This window comes from Phyllostomus discolor, chromosome 6 (assembly GCF_004126475.2).
Source record: "Phyllostomus discolor isolate MPI-MPIP mPhyDis1 chromosome 6, mPhyDis1.pri.v3, whole genome shotgun sequence".
NCBI classification, from domain to species: domain Eukaryota; kingdom Metazoa; phylum Chordata; class Mammalia; order Chiroptera; family Phyllostomidae; genus Phyllostomus; species Phyllostomus discolor.
This window is the reverse complement of record NC_040908.2, coordinates 86,230,036-86,248,729: the sequence shown is the minus strand read 5'-3', so window position 1 is coordinate 86,248,729 and position 18,694 is coordinate 86,230,036. Positions and strand designations below refer to the sequence as shown.

At 39.8% G+C, this 18,694-nt stretch overlaps 1 protein-coding gene across 2 annotated transcripts in view; it reads right to left on the bottom strand.

The window, feature by feature from the left end:
• The window catches only part of ALG9 (ALG9 alpha-1,2-mannosyltransferase), a 134,935-nt gene that overhangs the window by 9,510 nt on the left and 106,731 nt on the right, over nucleotides 1-18,694 (bottom strand). For both annotated transcript variants that reach the window (XM_028515821.2, XM_036028585.1), the window contains one exon: nucleotides 18,514-18,644. In XM_028515821.2, coding sequence (XP_028371622.1) covers nucleotides 18,514-18,644 — 131 coding nt within the window. The remainder of the gene's footprint in view (nucleotides 1-18,513; nucleotides 18,645-18,694) is intronic.

Here is an 18,694-nt window from a genome sequence, read left to right as displayed (position 1 = left end):
TGGGTAGAAAGAAGGAAGAAAGGGCTGATGAAGGGGGCAATGGAGGGATTTTATACAATTGAGATGTGAGTTTAATTTAATTCAACTCAGTTCAATCACAAGTGGATGAGCACCAGGTCAAGCAAAGTGTTAAGTACCTGTAATACAATGATGGATGGAGAGGGTTCCTGCTCTTAATGAGGAATTCAACGTCTAACCAAATGTGTGGTTTGGAATAACCATCTTGCTAAGGACAAACACTGGTCTGACCTGGATACATCAAGAGACTGAAGCATGATTCTGCCATGCCCCCTTAGTGTACAGTCGTAGGAAAATCAACATCAAATTCTAGGTAATGTGTTCAGGAAGCAAGGAGGCATTTCTAGTTAAGCCAAAACACAAAGCTATATAAGAGGTGAGGACTAAATATAATCAGAAGCTAAGAAGAATCTATCATAAGAGCTTGGTACAAGAAAAATCCTTATTAGAAGATGAACCTCCTTTTCTCCTGCAGCTTCTAGTTTGATTTTTAATAGAATTATTTTCCTTTAGCATAAAAAACTACTAATTTCTTCAAGAAGAGGAAGTGAGGGACAGTCAATATATACATCTCTGAGGTGGAATGGGAACATTCTGTGATTTTTTTTAAGCCAAAAGAAAAAGTTGGGTTGAATTCTTCATTTCTAAAACGACAGCTGCTGTTCTAGATTAATTTCTTTACCATTAATAGCTTTAATATGATAAGCAGGACTAGGGGCTTTTAAAGTGTTACACTGTATTACTGTTGGAAAGGGGGAAATGAAATTGGTTATTTGCCTCTGAAAAAAAGCAGCTGAGCAATGGAATAACATGTGTGTACACCATAACACTCAGGGAAACAAAGATTAGACTGAATCACAAATTAGAACAAAACTAATGCCTATCAAAACTCATGTAACAATGTCTGTAATAATTTGAAATACCTAAGTATTGCCCTGGGGAAAAACAGGCAGCATAATTTAGGGAGACGTAAAATATATGCCTATATCATAGCAATGGAAACACTTCCCTTACCAGTAAGCAAGTCACTTAAGGGATTCAAAGATGAAACAGACCTGGACAAAGCAATGGTCTGAGTAGCAAAATTAGCTGACAGCTCAGAATGTTTCTAATTCAATTACCAGCCCTATTTATCAGGGTTAGAAAGCATTCTGCTGTGGAGATTTAAATCTGCTCTTACTGATGTCTGTGGAAGACAGGCTGCCAATCCCTGATGTCTCCAGTTCAGCGGGCACAAATGGAAATGCTGGGCCAAGTTTTCATTTTAAGAAAGCGCCCTAGTACTCAGGTTTTCCCTTTTATTTTTATCCATCCATCCATCCATCCATCCATCCATCCAAATATTAATGTAGTGTAAGCTGACTGCCAGTTCTTTCTTTTTAAGCTAGTTTCCTCTCTTTGTGTCTCTGTCTCTTGCTCTCTCCTGCACTCAGTTCACATTTTGGTGACAGACTTTCTACAACCCTCCGTGCAGAAATGGACTTTTACAGCAATCTTCAGTTCTGAAGAGAATCTCAGAATTCCCTCAGGACTTAATCTTAGCCACAGTCAAACTATAGTCCCATATCAAGCAATTTAAGAACTGCTCAAAAAGCTGGTATGCAGCAAAAATGTGACTGTTCTTTGATATTCTTTAACAGGAAATGGGGTTAGGGACATCAGTGAGTAATGCACAGGTGACATTTATAACACAAAGAGAAATGAACACAGAAGCGGCATGCTGTATTTATACTCCATTAGAATGACAGGCCCTAAGATAGAACTTCACCTCTCTAACTGCTGTATCTCCCACTTTTAGAACAGTGCCATGAAAAAGGGCTCAATCCATAGTCTGTGAGTGAATAAATGAATGACTATGCCCAGACTCTTATACCGGAGTATTAGTTTACCTCATTCACTTTTGGCAATATTCATCTTCCACAAGTAAAGGAAAATAAAAAAAGAATATGAAGCTCTTCTTCCTCTTCTCTTCCCAAAATTCAGTCCTAAAGCCATTAGGTGGGGCAGAGCCAATCTCCAGTGTGGGTGCGAGGAGGGGCAGGTGCGGGGAAGGGACGCTACAGCAGCACATGAGATGTCAGAGCATGAGGACATGTAGAGGGCATCCATATTTGCAAAGAAAATACTAATACTACAGGCCAAACAACTTATCCAGGTCTCAGTTTACATACAATTTGCTCAAGTCATTAACCATGTGACCAAAATGACACTTATTTTCAGTAGACAGGTCCAACAGACCCTTGACATTCAATGAATATATTCACATTTTGACTATCTGGCAACAGTCTCTGAAAATCCATACTGTGTGATGATTTGGAAGTTTGCTGAGGCATCAAACTGGAATCACAGCACTGCACAGAGTGGAACACTTCACTTACTTGTGGCCCTTGGCCAACCATCTGACAACATCATAACCCCTTGACCAAGTCAGCTTTAGCCAATACTCAGAATGAGGATTGGGAAAAAACTGCTGTTAGGCAACTGGGCATGTTCTGACCTTCAGTCCTACCCAGACTGCTGGGGAAATGCTCTCCACCGTATTTTTTCCATCTGACAGCTACCTGGATATGAAGGCACTATATGTCCTACCCACCATTCCTGTGGAGGAAACACTGAACAGCGTTCAAGGCTGTGCACTCTGGATTCTCATTTGGGCTATGCTTCAATGCAGCAAATAGTAGTAGCAATGGAGGACACATCAACTAGATGATTCTGGCAAGCTCAATAAAGAAGAAATAAATGATAAGTATACTTTAAAATAATTTAACAATCTTAGCCCTGGCTGGTGTAGCTCAGTGGATTGAGCGCGGGCTGGGAACCAGTGTCCCAGGTTCGATTCCCAGTCAGGGTACATGCCTGGGTTGCAGGCCAGAACCCCCAGCAACCGCACATTGATGTTTTGCTCTCTCTCTCTCTCTCTCTCTCCCTCCCTTCCCTCTCTAAAAATAAGAATAAAATCTTAAAAAAAAATAAAATAATTTAACAATCTTTACTTTACCAAATAAATTCATCAAGTTTCTGAAGAAATTCTTCTTTCACTTTCTTTTTATTCTAACATAAATCCAGTTTAAAGAATGTGAAATACATCAAATAATCAATAAATATTTCCTGAGACCCTGAGACACTACAATGTACTAGCAGTTGTAGAGAATCAACAAGAGATATGGTTCTAACTCTCAAGGACCTCAGAACAAAGACCCCTGATGATGTTAGCTACTTGGTCTAAGATGGCTAAAAGCAGGGACAGTCCTAAAATGTGTGTTTTAATTGTATAACAATGGAAAACAGACTCTCTAAGCTTCAGAAAAACAAAAAAGGTTTATTTCTCTTAAAATGTCCGCAGATCTCAATGATTAAGCAGAGGAAGGGTACAATGAGCACAACACCCATATGTTTTGAAGCCGAATCTAGCCTGGGGTAGCTCTGCCAGGTGAAGGGTCTCAGGAAAGCATCTGGGGAGAAGAAAAGAAGAGGAAAGGCTAAAAACAGAAAGTATAAGAGAATAATGAACTGATAGAGAATTACAAAAGTAAAGAAACTTTGATCTCTTCATCCTTACAGTGTCTCAGTATTCTTGGCAGAGAGGAGGAGTTGAAGACATCACCATAATTGATGGGCAAGGAAAGACAAGATCACTTCAGTTACTGGCTGGGAGGGAGAACTAACTCTGCCCAAAGGGTTTGAGCACCATCAGAAGCATTTCAAACTACTGGCCTCAAACCACATTCTGCCATGGAGTGTAGTCTCCTTTCCCACCTGGATAGTAGGAAGCTGCAGATGGAAACAGCCTGCTGGACTACTTTGTGTGCCATATGTCTCTTTTGAAAAAAAAAATCTCCTATAAAAAGAGAAACTTCAAAAATTATCCAATTTGAATGAAGCATGGCATCAAAAGAGCTGTGATAGTTTTAAAACATGTCCATAAATTCTTTCACACTCCTCCAATCAAGAGGGAAAGTTTAATTCCTCTACTTTGAACAGAGGATGTTCCAGTGGCTTGCTTTCAATGAACAGAATGAGGTGGGATTGCTGGTGAACTCCAAGGCTAGGTCATAAAAAAAAGTTATATAGCTCTTGAGATACTGGCTCTTAGAAGCCAACCACCATGCTGTGAGGAAACGCAAGCTACATAGAGAAGCCATAAGCAGGTGTTCTGGCTGACAGCCCCAGACGAGATCAAGTCAACGGACAGTATTATCAGACAGACACGTGAGAAAGCCTTTGAGATGCCTCAGCCATCTGAAGGCCAATGCACAAGAACCCGAGAGCTGAAGAACCATCTATCTAAGCCCTGTTCACCCCCAGAACCATGAGAAAAAACAGTATTAAATAATTGTTGCTTTATATCACTAAGTTTGGAATGATTTGTTACACAGCAATAACTGGAACAAGAGTTTCCAACTAATTTGTCCTTTACAGTGATTACTCCAATGATCTTATTATCATCTTCCATAAATTAATAGTTCTACTTATGCTGGATTAGGCTGGGAGCCATCAGCCAGACTACCACATAGGAGCAAAATGGATATAGGTGCTCTTTAGGCCTCACTGTTGCCAGATTCACTTTTTTTGTGGAGGCTAAAAGGAAAGTCATAGTCTCAGTGGAAAAATCCCCACAGCGGCAGATACCATCAGCACAGTCTCCACCTTGCTGCTGTCCTCTGACTAGAAAATGTCTCTCTACCACACCAGCAGAAGGTGCTAACTTCTAATTCTTTACTTGCATCCACACTTCACATATAATTATAAATTTGCAAAGCTTTGAAATTCTGCCCTATTTAAGTACCCCCACATTATCTCAACCACCTAATAAGCAAGCCTAAAATTCAGTTAGATGATGCTAATCTGCTCCAAAATAAGGAAGAATAAAATTGCACAATCCAAAAACCAGAGGTGAAAGCAAAGTCTGCAAGACAAAGGGACCTACAATGAAGGAGGAAAAAGTGGGCAAAAAGCAGCTGTGCAGAGAAAGGAAGGGCCTTACAACTTGTTTCCAAACCTACAAACAGGCCCTGCAGATCAGGAGGCAACTCCAGCATCCCAGGGAGGCATTTCTCAGCAGACTCCCACAGTCTAACATTCTCACCACACTTAGAAAGGAATCCATCATTCAGCTGTTAATTTATTACAATATTCTCCCTTCACTCCTCTCTGGAGAATCTCAGAGTAGGCATTATATCCACCTACTTGTTGAACTATTTTATACAAGTAGCAATTATATCATCCTTCAAAGAAAGGAAAAAATTATCTCTTATTTTAAAAAGTATGTAACATGAGATGGCCATAAAGTTTGGTAAACCTTTATAAAATTAGCCAGACACAGACATGGCAAACTCAGGGAGTAAAAATTGAGGCTATGGTACCAGCTTTGTGCAAGAGGTGACTAGAAAATGGTTAAGACTTCTGGCCATGATGGAGGCATAGGCAGACACACTGTGCCTCCTTGCACAACCAAAATAAGGACAACAAAAATTTAGAAACAAAATTACAACAGTATAGACAAAAAATTGAACTATATGGAAGTCCGACAACCAAGGAGTTCAAGTAGACACATTCAACCAGACCGGTAGGAGAGGTGGAGTTGGGAGGCCCGGCAGAGAGGGATTGCGGGGGTGGGGGTGGGGCAGGAAGGCAGTGGCTGGAGGACATGAGGCGCGCAAAGCAGCAGCGGTTGGACCCAGCAAGGTAGCAGATTGTGGAGTGGCGAGGTGCACAAGGTGGCTGGCAGAACCGGGTGATCCCACATTCACGCGCAGATAAACCAGGAGAAACTGGGGAGCAAGACAGATGGCACAGCCCAGGGCTCCAAGACTGGGAAATAAAGCCTCAAAATACCTGGGGGGGGGGGGGGGTGAGGTGTTCGGAGAAACTCCCAGCATCACAGGAGAGTTCTTGGAGAGACCCAGAGGGTTCTAGAATGTACACAAACCCACCCACACAGGAATCAGCACCAAAAGGGCCCAGTTTGCTTAGGGAAGCGGCAGAAGGGACTGAAACCCAGCAGAGAGCAAGCAAGCGCCATTGTTCCCTTTCAGACCCCCGTCCCACATACAGCGTCACAATGCAGCGATGTGGGTTGCCCCGCCCAGGTGAACACCTAAGGCTCCACCCCTCACTACAAAACAGGCACCTCAAGACCAAAAAAATGGCCCAAACAAAACAACAGATCAAAGCTCCAGAAAAAATACAACTAAGCAACAAAGTGATAGCCAACCTCTCAGATGCACAGTTCAAAGCACTGGTGATCAGGATACTCACAGAATTGGTTGAATTTGGTTGAAAATTAGATGAAAAAATGAAGGCTACACTAAGTGAAATAAAGGAAGATGTACAGAACCAACAATGAAGGGAAAGAAACTAGAACTCAAATCAATGGAGTAGACCAGAAGGAAGAAAGAAAGAAACAACCAACCAGAAAAGAAGGAAGAAATAAGAATTCAAAAAAAAATGAGGGGAAGCTTAGGAACATCCAGGACATCTTTAAACATTCCAACATCCAAATTTTAGGGGTACCAGAAGGGGAACAGGAAGAGCAACAAGTGGAAAAGTTATTTGAACAAATAATAAAGGAGAACTTCCCCAATCTGGCAAAGGAAATAGACTTCCAGGAAGTCCAGGAAGCTCAGAGAGTCCCAAAGAAGGTGGACTCAAAGAGGAACATACCAAGGCACATTATAATTACATTAGCCAAGATAAAAATGAAGGAGAGAATCCTAGAAGCAGGAAGAGATAAGGAGACAGTCACCTACAAAGGAGTTCCCATAAGACTGTCAACTGATTTCTCAAAAGAGACCTTGCAGGCAAGAAGGGGCTGGGAAGAAGCATTCCAAGCCATGAAAGGCAAGGACCTACATCCAAGATTGCTCTATCCAGCAAAGCTTTCATTTAGAATGGAAGGGCAGATAAAGTGCTTCTCAGATAAGGTCAAGTTAAAGGAGTTCATCATCACCAAGCCCTTATTTTATGAAATGTTAAAGGGACTTATCTAAGAAAAGAAGATTAAAAAAAACATGCATAGTAAAAGGACAGCAAACTCACAATTATTAACAACCACACCTAAAGCAAAACCAAAAGAAACTAAGCAAACAACTAGAACAGGAACAGAACCACGGAAATGGAGAGCACGTGGAGGGTTAGCAGCAGGGGGGTGGGAGGAGGAGAGAGGGGGAAAAGGTACAGAGAATAAGTAGCATAGATGGAAGGTACAAAATAGACAGGGGGAGGGGAAGAATAGTATGGGAAATGTAGAAGCTAAAGAGCTTGTAAGTATGACACATGGACATGAACTAAAGGGGGGAATGTGGGTGAGAGAGGGTGTGCAGGGTGGAGAAGAGTGAAGGAGGGAAAATGGGACAACTGTAATAGCATAATCGATAAAATATATTAAAAAAGAAAATGGTTATTAAAATTTAAAAAATGTTTATTGATGAGAGAGGGAGGGAGGGAGGAAAAAGGGAGGAAGAAACATCAGTGTGAGAGAGAAGCATCAATTGGCTGCCTCTCATACATGCCTCAAGTGGGGATTGAACCTGCAACCTAGGCATGTGCTTCGACTGGTAATCCAACCCTGGCCCCTCAGTGTGTGGGACGATGCTCCAACTAACTGATCCACACTGGCTAGAATAGTTCTTAAGCTTTTAGGCCAGTATCCTCTCTCAAACTAATGGGATCTGGGGCCTCTAGCTCTCTAATACAGCAGAAAAAGAATGGATGAGCATCTAGGCTGCCATTCTCCCAAGTGGGCTAACAACATTTAGCACTATTTACTGAGCCCTTATCCAGTAGTCCAACAGTAAAGGCCTTTATCATCCAACAGATTCAACAGAAAACAAGCCCCTTGGCATAATCATAGATATACAGAATTCCTCAATTTGCTCCAATCACAATAACATCCTAATAATCTTTAGGTTGATTCCCTTTGGAGTTGAGTCTCCACTGACATACACACTCAGGGTATAATGTTTTTATGTACTGGTGCTGTCTCCAAGTTATTCTGATTGCTTCCTTTTCAGACAGCTGAGACCAATCTCAGGAATGGATCTAAAATTTTTAAAATGACCAAGGAACACCAACAAATTAAATCAAATTAGTAAACTATGGGCAAACCCACACGGTAAACATGGACCAGAGTCAAAGGAACTGTATCCATATACTTCATTCTTCTGTCCTGCTTTTTGGGACCAAGCCCCTGTACTCTGATCACATTAAAACAGGATAACCACATATCTCAATTTTCCCAGGGCAGGGCCATTTTTTACTTTTAAAAGCATTCTGATTTAAAGGAACCTACAAACTTGGCATATTGGCATGATGTTCCAACCAGCTGAGCTACCCAGCCAAGGCAAAAATTTTCCTTATTGACCCTCAGATGTCTTATCCAGTGGGCTTCTTTTCATCTTTCCACTTATGCTCAGGATTTCTTCTCCCTGAATTGCATAAATGATTCTACTCTCTATTTACCACTGGTTCAAGTCCTCCTTTTCTTTTAAGCCTCAGCTCCAGCACCACCTACTTCAGGAAGCCTTCTCAGTTTAACGTCCATAGATTTCTCCTTTCTTTGAAGTTTTAGCACATAACTTGGCACCTCCTGATAATACTATTTTCAAGTTGTTTTTGTTTGTGTGACTACCAAAGTTGTAAGTTATTCACAAGCAAAATCTTGTCTAATTGCTTCTTTTATACCCCTTACATAATCTAGCTCTGTGACAAGGACTTAATAACTATTCAATAAATATTTTCTTATTTCCAAATTTGCCTAACCAGCTGGCTTGAGGGCATAGTAAGAAGACTCCAGGAACCTCCCATTGCTTACTCCTTTTCTTACAGCACACTGTACCTTTCCTTTAAAGCACTTAACACAGGTTACAATTATATATTGATTTGTATGGTTTTTATTTAAGGTCATATAGTAAGGTCCAAGAGCACAGGGAGCTTGTGAGTACTGTTTATCACTATGAACATAAGACCCATCACAGTGCCTGCTAGTGTTAAAAAAGTATCTGCTGATAGAATGGATGTCAGATGGACACACAGATGGATAATGGGAAAAAATGATCTCAAAGTACACTAAAAAGAAGATTTAAATTTTAGGGACAAACATTTGAGAAATAAACCTGCTTATATTTCTAAAAAGGTGATATGGTGGTACGTCACAGGCTTATTAAAACCTTCTTTACCACAGAGGGTCCCAATCAAGAGGTACCCAAAGAGGCCCACTCCAAGACACATCATAATTAAAATGCCAAATTTTAAAGACAAAGAGAGAATCTTAAAAGCAGCAAGAGAGACACAGATAGTAACATACAAGGGAGCCACAATAAGACTAGCAGCTGACTTCTCAATGGAAATGCTCCAAGCCAGAAGAGATTGGCGAGGAATATTCTAAGTAATGAAAAGAAAAGGCCTGCAACAAAGACTACTCTATCCAGCAAGGCTCTCGAAGGAGAAGGTGAAAATTGAAGGTAAAATAATCAGATTCCCTGACAAAAGAAGGCTGAAAGAATACACCTCAACCAAAAACAGCACTGCAAGATGTGCTAAAGGGACTGCTTTAAGAAGATAAAGGTATAGCGTGAGAGAGAGTGCATCACAGGTACAAAAGGAAAAAATGGCAATGAGTAAGTACCTATCAATAGTCACCTTAAATGAATATGAATTAAATGCTCCAATCAAAAGACACAGCGTAGCCCTGGCTTGTGTGGTTCAGTGGACTGAGTGTTGGCCTGCGAACCAAAAGGTCACTGGTTTGATTCTCAATCAGGGCACATGCCTGGGCTGCAGGCCAGGCTCCCATTAGGGGGGTGCAAGAGGCAACCACAAACTGATAATTCTCTCCTTCTCTTTCTCCCTCCCTTCCCCTCTCTCTAAAATAAATAAAATTAAAAAAAATGAAAAGATATAGTGTAGCTATGAATAAGAAAACATGACTCATATATATATGCTGTCTACAAGAGACCCACCTCAAAACGAAACACCTATGCAGACTGAAAGTAAAGAGTTGTAAAAAAATATTCCAAGCAAACAAACAGGAATAAAAAGCCAGGGCAGCAATACTTAGACAAAATGGATTTCAAAACAAAAGCAATAAAAAAGATGAAGAAAGTCATTTCACAATAGTAAAGGGAAGAATCCACCAGGAAGCTATAAACATTGTAAACATACGCATTCAAAGTAAGAGCACCCAAATATATGAGGAAAATCTTGAAGGACTTCAAGAAAGATATGGACAGCAATTGACTTTTAGTAGGGGATTTCAACCCCCCACTGTCAACAATGGACTGATCTTCCAAACAAAGAATTAACAAGGACACTGTGGCACTGAACAACTTCCTAGATCAAATGGGTTTAACTGATATATACAGAAACTTTCACCCCCCTAAAAGCAAAACATACATTCTTTTCAAATGAACATAGAACATTTTCAAACACAGACCACATAATAGGACACAAAACTAGCCTCAACAAATTCAAGAAAATTGAAATCATATCATGCATTTTCTTGAATCATGATGGCTTGAAACTAGAAACCAAACTCAGGGAAAAAACTCAAAAACAGTCAAATATATGGAGACTGAATAACATTAAATAATGAATGGGTAAACAATGAGATCAAGGAAGAAATCAAAAAGTTTTTGGAAACAAATGAAAATGAACACACAACAACCCAAAACCTATGGAGCACAGCGAAGGCAGTCCTGGGAAGGAAGTTCATAGCAATACAAGCCTACCTAAAAAAGACAGAAAAATTTCAAATAAACGACCTAACCCTACATCTACAAAAACTAGAGGAACAACAATAAACAAAGCCCAGAGCGAGTAGAGGGAAGGACATAATCAAGATCAGAGCAGAAGTAAATGAGATAGAGAGTAAAAGAACAATCCAAGGGATCAATAAATCCAGGGGCTGGTTCTTTGAAATGATAAACAAAATCGACAAGCCTTTAAGCAGACTCATTAAGAAAAAACACAGAGATGACCCAAATGAATAAAATCAGAAATGAAAGAGGGGAAATTACAACTGATACCACAGAAATATAAACAATTGTAAGAAATTACTACAAACAACTGCCCTGGCTGGTGTGGCTGAGTGGATTGAGTGCCAGCCTGCGAACCAAAGGGCCACCAGTTTGATTCCCAGTTAGGACAAATGCCTGGGTTGCAGGCTAGGTCCCCAGTAGGGGGCCCATGAGAGCCAACCACACATTTATATTCCTCTCCCTCTTTTTCTCCCTCCCCACAACCCTCTAAAAATAAATGAATAAAATCTTAAAAACAAAACAAAACAAAACAAATTACTATGAACAACCAAATGCAGGAAATTTGAAAACCTGGGTGAAATGGATAAATTTCTAGAAACACATAACCTCCAAAACTGAGCAAAGAAGCAGAAAGCCTGAATAGACCAATATCAGCTAGGCGAAATTGGAGCAGTAATCAAAAAACTCCCGACACACAAAAGCCTTGGGCTAGACGGATTCATAGGAGAACTTTACCAAACATTTAGTGAAGAGCTAATCCCGATTCTTCTCAAACTATTCAAAAAAACTCAAGAAGAGGAAAGACTCCCAAACTCTTTTTATGAAGCCAGTATTATCCCAATTCCAATGGCAGATAAAGACACAACAAAAAAAGAAAACTACAGGGCAATATTGCTGATGAACATAAATGCTAAAATTCTCAAAAATTTTTGGCAAACGGGATCTAGCGATACATTAAAAAATCACACACCAATATCAAGTGGGATCATCCCACTTGACAGGAAGGATAATTATACTACATAGGCAATATGAAAGACAAAAACCGCATGATCGTATCAATAGATGCTGAAAAAGCATTTGATAAAGTATAGTACCCATTTATGATAAAAACACTCAGCACAGTGGGAATAGAGGGAGCATACCTCAACATAAAAAATGGCCATATACAAGAAGCCTACGGCCAACATCATACTCAACAGGCAAAAACTAAAAGCTTTCCTCCTAAGATCAGGCACAAGACAAGGGTCTCCACTTTCACCACTTCCATTCAACATAGTATTGGAAATTCTAGCCACAGTGATCAGACAAGAAAAAGAAATACAAGGCATCCAAATTGGAAAGGAGGAAGTAAAGCTGTCACTGTTTGCAGATGACATAATAGTGTAAACAGAAAACCCTATACACTCTACCAAAAAACTACTCAACCGAATAAATGAATTTGGCAAAAAGGTGGGATACAAAGTCAATTTTCAGAAAATGAAAGCATTTTTGTACACCAACAATGAAACATCAGAAACAGAAATTAGGGAAAGAATCCCATTACTATAGCAACAAGAAAAATAAAATTCTTAGGAATAAACAACCAAGGAGATAAAAGACCTGCATTCAGAAAACTACACAACATTGAAGAAACAAATTAAGGAAGACACAAATACATGGAAGCACATACTGTGTTCCTGGATTGGAAGAATTAACATCATTAAAATGTTCACACTACCCAAAATAATCTATATATTCAACACAATCCTATCAAAATAGCAATGACATATTTCACAGATATAGAACAAATACTTCAAAAATTTATATGTAACCATAAACAATCCAGGATAGCCTCAGCAATTTTGAGAAAGAAGAACAAAGTAGGAGGGGTCACCATACCCAATATCAAACTATATTGCAAGGCCACGGTAATCAAAATGGTCTAGTACTGGCATAAGAACAGACACATAGACCAATGGAACAGAACAGAGAGCCCAGAAATAAACCTGTGTCTCAATATGGCCAGTTACTATTTGACAAAGGGGGCCAGAACATAAAATGGAGTAAAAATAGCCTCTTCAATAAATTAGTTGGGAGATCTGGACAAGTACATGCAAAAAAATAAAAGTAGACCACCAACTTACACCATACACCAAAATAAACAAAAGACTTAAATATAAGTCTTGATACCATAAAGTCCTAGAGGAAAACACAGGCAGGAAAATTTCAGATATCCCATGCAGCAATATTTTTATAGATACATCCCCTAGGGTAAGGGGTATAAAGGAAAGAATAAACAAATGGGACTACATCAAACTGAAAACCTTCTGCACAGCTAAAGAAAACATCAACAAAATAGAAAGGGAACCAACCATATGGGAAAACATATTTGCCAACAATACCTTGGACAAGGGTTTGATCTCCAAAATATATAAAGAACTCACAACTCCACACCAGGAAGACAAACAATCCAATTAAGAAATGGGCAAAGGACCTGAACAGACACTTCTCCAAGGAGGACATACAGAGTTCATAGACACATGAAAAAACGCTCGGTCTCACTAGCCATTAGAGAGATGCGAATTAAAACCACAAAGAGATACCACTTCACACTGGTCAGAATGGCCATCATTAATAAATCAACAAACAACAATTGCTGGTGAGACTGTGGAAAAAAGGTAACTCTAGTACACTGTTGGTAGGAATGCAGACTGGTATAGCCACTGTGGAAAACAGTATGGAATTTCCTCAAAAACCCAATGATTGAACTGCCTTTTGATCCAGCAATCCCACTTCTGGGACTGACTATACTCTAAGAATCCTAAACCACCAATTAAAAGGAATCTATGTACCCTAATGTTCATAGCAGTGATATTTACAATAGCCAAGTTCTGAAAACAGCCTAAGTACCCATCAGTAAATGAGTGGATCAAAAACCTATGGTACATTTACACAATGGAATACTACACTGCAGAAAGAAAGAACTCCTACCCTTCACAATAGCATAGATGGAACTGGAGAGCATTATGCTAAGTGAAATAAGCCAGGTGGTGAAAGACAAATACCATATGATCTCACCTGTAAGTGGAATCTAACCAACAAAAGAAACAAGCGAGCAAAATAGAACCAGAGAGTTGGAAACAAAGAACAAATTGACAATGACCAGAGGGGAGAAGGGAAGGGAATAATGGGGAAAAGAAGGGGAGGAGGCTATCGCATGAACACAAATAGAGGACTTATGGGCATAGGCAATGGAGGGATTGACTGTGAGAGTGAAGGATTGGGGTGGGGAGAGCAATGAGGAAAAAGGCAGGACAACTGTAACTAAACAACAACAACAACAAAGACAACCTCCTTTCCTCTGCAACAGCTAGAATAGTTAGGCCTGCAGCCCCACCCAATCTAGGATTTAAGACGTGAGTGACCATTACATGCCAATGGTACCATTATTTCTCTCAGTTATATAAATTGCTAAAATATAAAAACTATTGTTTCAAGAACAAAGAGGAAATGTAACAGTGCTAGTGAATAACACCAAGGTCCCTAGTGCATTTCATGCACCATCTTAGAATGACAGCTGTGAGGCATGTGGCTCCTGATGGTACAGTCTCACTTCACAGGTCCAAGTGAGCACCATGGTGACGTCATGGTGCGGACAGTTACACACAGCTGTGGCAAACTAGGCTGCAGGATCCAGCTATTTTTGCAGTTAGATCAATATATACCCTGAAATACTGAGAAAGAGAAATGTAAAGAAAATCAATATAATTTTGGAACACTAGGGCAATCCACTAATTAACTGAAATGCCTGATATTTACGTAATGCTTTAAAATGGAAAAACTTTCATATTTCTGCTCTCATCTAATCCTTACAACATTCTCATAGAATAGGAAAAGTTATTTCTAGTTTACTGATAAAGAAATTTGGGAATCAGAGATGAACAACCAGCAAGTAGGCAAGATAAAATGTGTATGTCTTCTGACTCCATGATCTGTCCACTACACTTTACACACCTTCAAGGGAACTGCCCCTTTTCAGTTCTTAAACCAACTGATTTAGTTCTTTCTCGGCATACGATTGTGAAAAGAATGCTGATTTATGGAAAATGAAAATCCTTTGAAGGCATTCTCCAGTAACCTCCTTCCCTCCACCTACAACAGAGGTGTGCTCAGTGGGCAAACAGGAAGTGAAGCAGCAGCAGGGACCAGTAAGAGAAACAGGATGAACAATGACAGAAACTAAGAGTCTGGTCTCTCTAGGATCAGCCCACCTAGAGTAAGCAATCCATAACAATGACTAGTATCACACTTGAAATATAGCACAGGAAAAATTAAAAAGCTTGACCAAGGCTACTGGGGAGAGTCAAGGGCTTCCAGGACCTAAAATTTGTCCTGATTCTTCTCTAAAACCATGTGACTCCTGAGTCTATCTTGCCCTTTGCAGTTGAGTTCACTCCCTCATTCCCTTTCATCTAGTTGACCAGAATAGCCTCCTAACTTGTTTCTATGCCTCCAACTCTCCCCGTTTTCAGTCTACCTCCCACACCATCACCAATGCAATCTTCAGATGACATTTCCTATAGAAATCTTCCTTGATTCCTCTCACCCAAGGGTGTTTGGAATTAACCCCTCCTGCCTATGCTCCAATAGCACTTGCACTTCTCTGAACTATGGTATCTCTCCCCACATATACTGTAAACTCCCCAAGGCAGTGGTCTTGTCTGCATCCAGTTTAGAGTCTTAGAGGTAGTAAGGGAGGGTGAGTAATGGAGATTGAGTGATTCTGTCCTCCAATTACACTCTATTTCTCAAGTTCCTTTTGTCTCATACTCTCTGCAATTATTTCACACCTTCTCTCTCCTCAAATGGTCAACACCTCATCCTCTAGTCTCACTTTTTATCTGATAACCCTACTTTCTTCTTCACTGAGAAAAGTGAGGCCATTAGAAGAGAACTTGCAGATGTCTATCATCATACCTACCTGCTGCTTGTTACTATTATGCTCTGTCAAGTAGCTATGTGTGGCTATTTAAATTGAGATTAAATAAAACTAAATATTCAGTTCCTCCACGTTACTGGTCACTTTTCAAATGTGTCATAGCTACATATGGCTTGTGGCCCCTATCCTGGACAGGGCAGATATAGAACATCTTCATCACTGCAGACAGTTCTACTGGACAATGCTGATACAATACCTATCTGTATGTGTATCTAAAACATATCCTGTACTTATTTGTGCATCTCCTCTCACTTAAGTCAAGGGCACTGCTCCCGCAATTCTTTCCTGCCTCCTACATAATCAGTCTTCAGCTCAATAAGAGATCATTTCCATCAGTACATAAACATGACTGTAATTTTCCTTATCTTAAAAAAATAAAAGAGGGACAGTTTGGGGTGATGGAAAAGCTTTGGAAATAGATAATGGTATTCTCAACACAAAAACAAAATGATAAATATGTGCTATTGTAGTAATGATACTGCAATATAAACGTATCAAGCCAACATGCTGCACACCTTAAACTTACATAGATATGTCAATTATATCTCAATGAGAAAAAAGATAATGGTAATAGTTGTGCAAGATGGTAAATGTAATTAATGTCACTGAATTTTAAGTGGTTAAAATGGCAAACTTTGTTATATATGTTACCATAATAAAACAATTTTTTAAAGATTTTAATTATTTTCTTTATTTTTTTCTTTAAATTAAATTTGGCATTTCTTTTTTTTCTTTTTAGATTTTATTTATTTATTTTTAGAGAGGGAAGGGAGGGAGAAAGAGAGAGCAATAAACATCAATGTGAGGTTGCTGGGGGCTATGGCCTGCAATCCAGGCATGTGCCCTGACTGGGAATCGAACCTGTGATGCTTTGGTTTGCAGCCTGCACTCAATCTACTGAGCTACGCCAGCCAGGGCAGATTTTATTTATTTTCAAAGACAGGGGACAAGAGGGAGAAAGAGAGGGAGAGAAACATCAATGTGAAAGAAACATTGATCACTTGCCTCTTGCGTGCCCCCAACTAGGGATCTGGCCCACAACCCAGACATATACCCTGACTGGGGATCTAACCTGTGTCCTTTCTCTTTGTGGGACAATGCTCAACCAACTGAGCCATGCCAGTGAGAGCTAAACAAATTTTTTTTGAGGACAAAAATCTTTTCTCTCTCTCTCTTTTCTTAAATTGTTGTTCAAGTACAGTTATCTCCATTACTCACCCTCCCCATGACTCCCCTGACCCCAGCCATCCCCACCTCCCACCCTTGATCCTCCTGCTCTTTGGCTTTGTCCATATGTTCTTTATACATGTTCCTTGATGACCCTTTCCCTTTTTACTCCCCATTATCCACTCCCACCTCTCCTCTGGTTACTTTGCTCTTAATTTCAATGTCTCTCGTTATATTTTGCTTGCTTGTTTGTTTAGTTGATTAGGTTCCGCTTATAGGTGAGATCATATGATATTTGTCTTTTACCACCTGGCTTATTTCACTTAGCATAACGCTCTCCACTTCCATTCATGCTGTCATAATGGCTAGAAACTCCTTCTTTCTGCTGTGTAGTATTCCATTGTATAAATGTACTATAGTTTTTGGATCCCTTCAATTACTGTTGGACACTTAGGTTGCTTCCAACACTTGGCTATTGTAAATTTGACCTGGCAATTCCACTGCTGGGATTATGCCCTAAGGATAAAAATCTTTTGAAGGAATCAATTCCCTGTACCCACCACCAGCTATGGCCCTATTTCTCTGTTTCCCTTTATAGCAAAACTTTCTAAAAGACCTATGTGGTTTTGCCTTCTTCAATTCTTGTCCTTGTGTTTGTGCTTTGACCTCTCTAATTTCTCAAGTCCTTCTGCCCCACTACTCCACCAAAATTGCTTTTATCAGCTGCCAAATCCAATGAACAGTTATTTTTCATTGTACTTGATTTATCAGCAGCTTCTGATAATCTTCTCCTCCAAAAACATTTTCTTCCCTGTTTTTAAGTCCTAGACCTGCCTCTTAAGACCCACTCCTCTACCTTTTGCTCTCTGACCTCTTGGATCCTGGGCACTGCCCACCAGGCCCCACCAAACCTCCTTAACTTCAACTGTCTGTTTATCTGGACCTCTGCCCAGACAACCTGACTCTTTCAACTCACTCCCCACCACCCCCTGCTCCCACCATTACTCCTTTATCTGACTGCCCTGACTGCCCCCTCATCGTTAATTCTGAGACTTTTCTGAAGAGCCAGCAAGCACTGGTCTATTTGGTCTCTATGTAAGATCTAATAAAGCCTATCCCATTCCTGACTAAATCTTGTGACTAAAAACAATGGGTATGAATTTCTAGCTCCTTAAATGACATAGTCAATCTTCCTGTGTTAGAATACCCTTAGACAAAATTAAGCTAAAGTTGTTGTCAAAAAGAATCAATGTCAAACACTTATTTGTATTTTTTTCAATTGATCTACCTGCTTTACTTAGATTTTTTTATTTGGATTATACCAGAATATACTCTGTATTAATAATACAGAATAATAATACTCTGTATTATAATAATACAGAATATACTTTGTATTGTTCTGGTGCCTAAAAAAAAAGCACTCTTTTAGATTTCTCAGGAAACTGGACAAGGATAGATGTGCTTTGATCCAAATGAAAATAAAATAAAATGATGGCTACTAGTGTCAGCTCAGGACTAGAAGTTTTTCGATCCTAGTTTCTAATTTCCATCCTTACTAATCATTGTGCATCTCTTAGGATTAAGGACACATACCTGGAAGCATCAAGGAATGGTCTGTAGGCCAAGCTGATCCATTCTTCTCTATTGGATGCATATTTTGGCTCCTGGGGTGTTTCTCTCATGATGTCCAAATCCACTAAATAATGGCATTTACTGATGTCGATCTGTAACGAAGAAAAGCCAACTCTTCATCAGAAATTACAAAGGTCCTTTC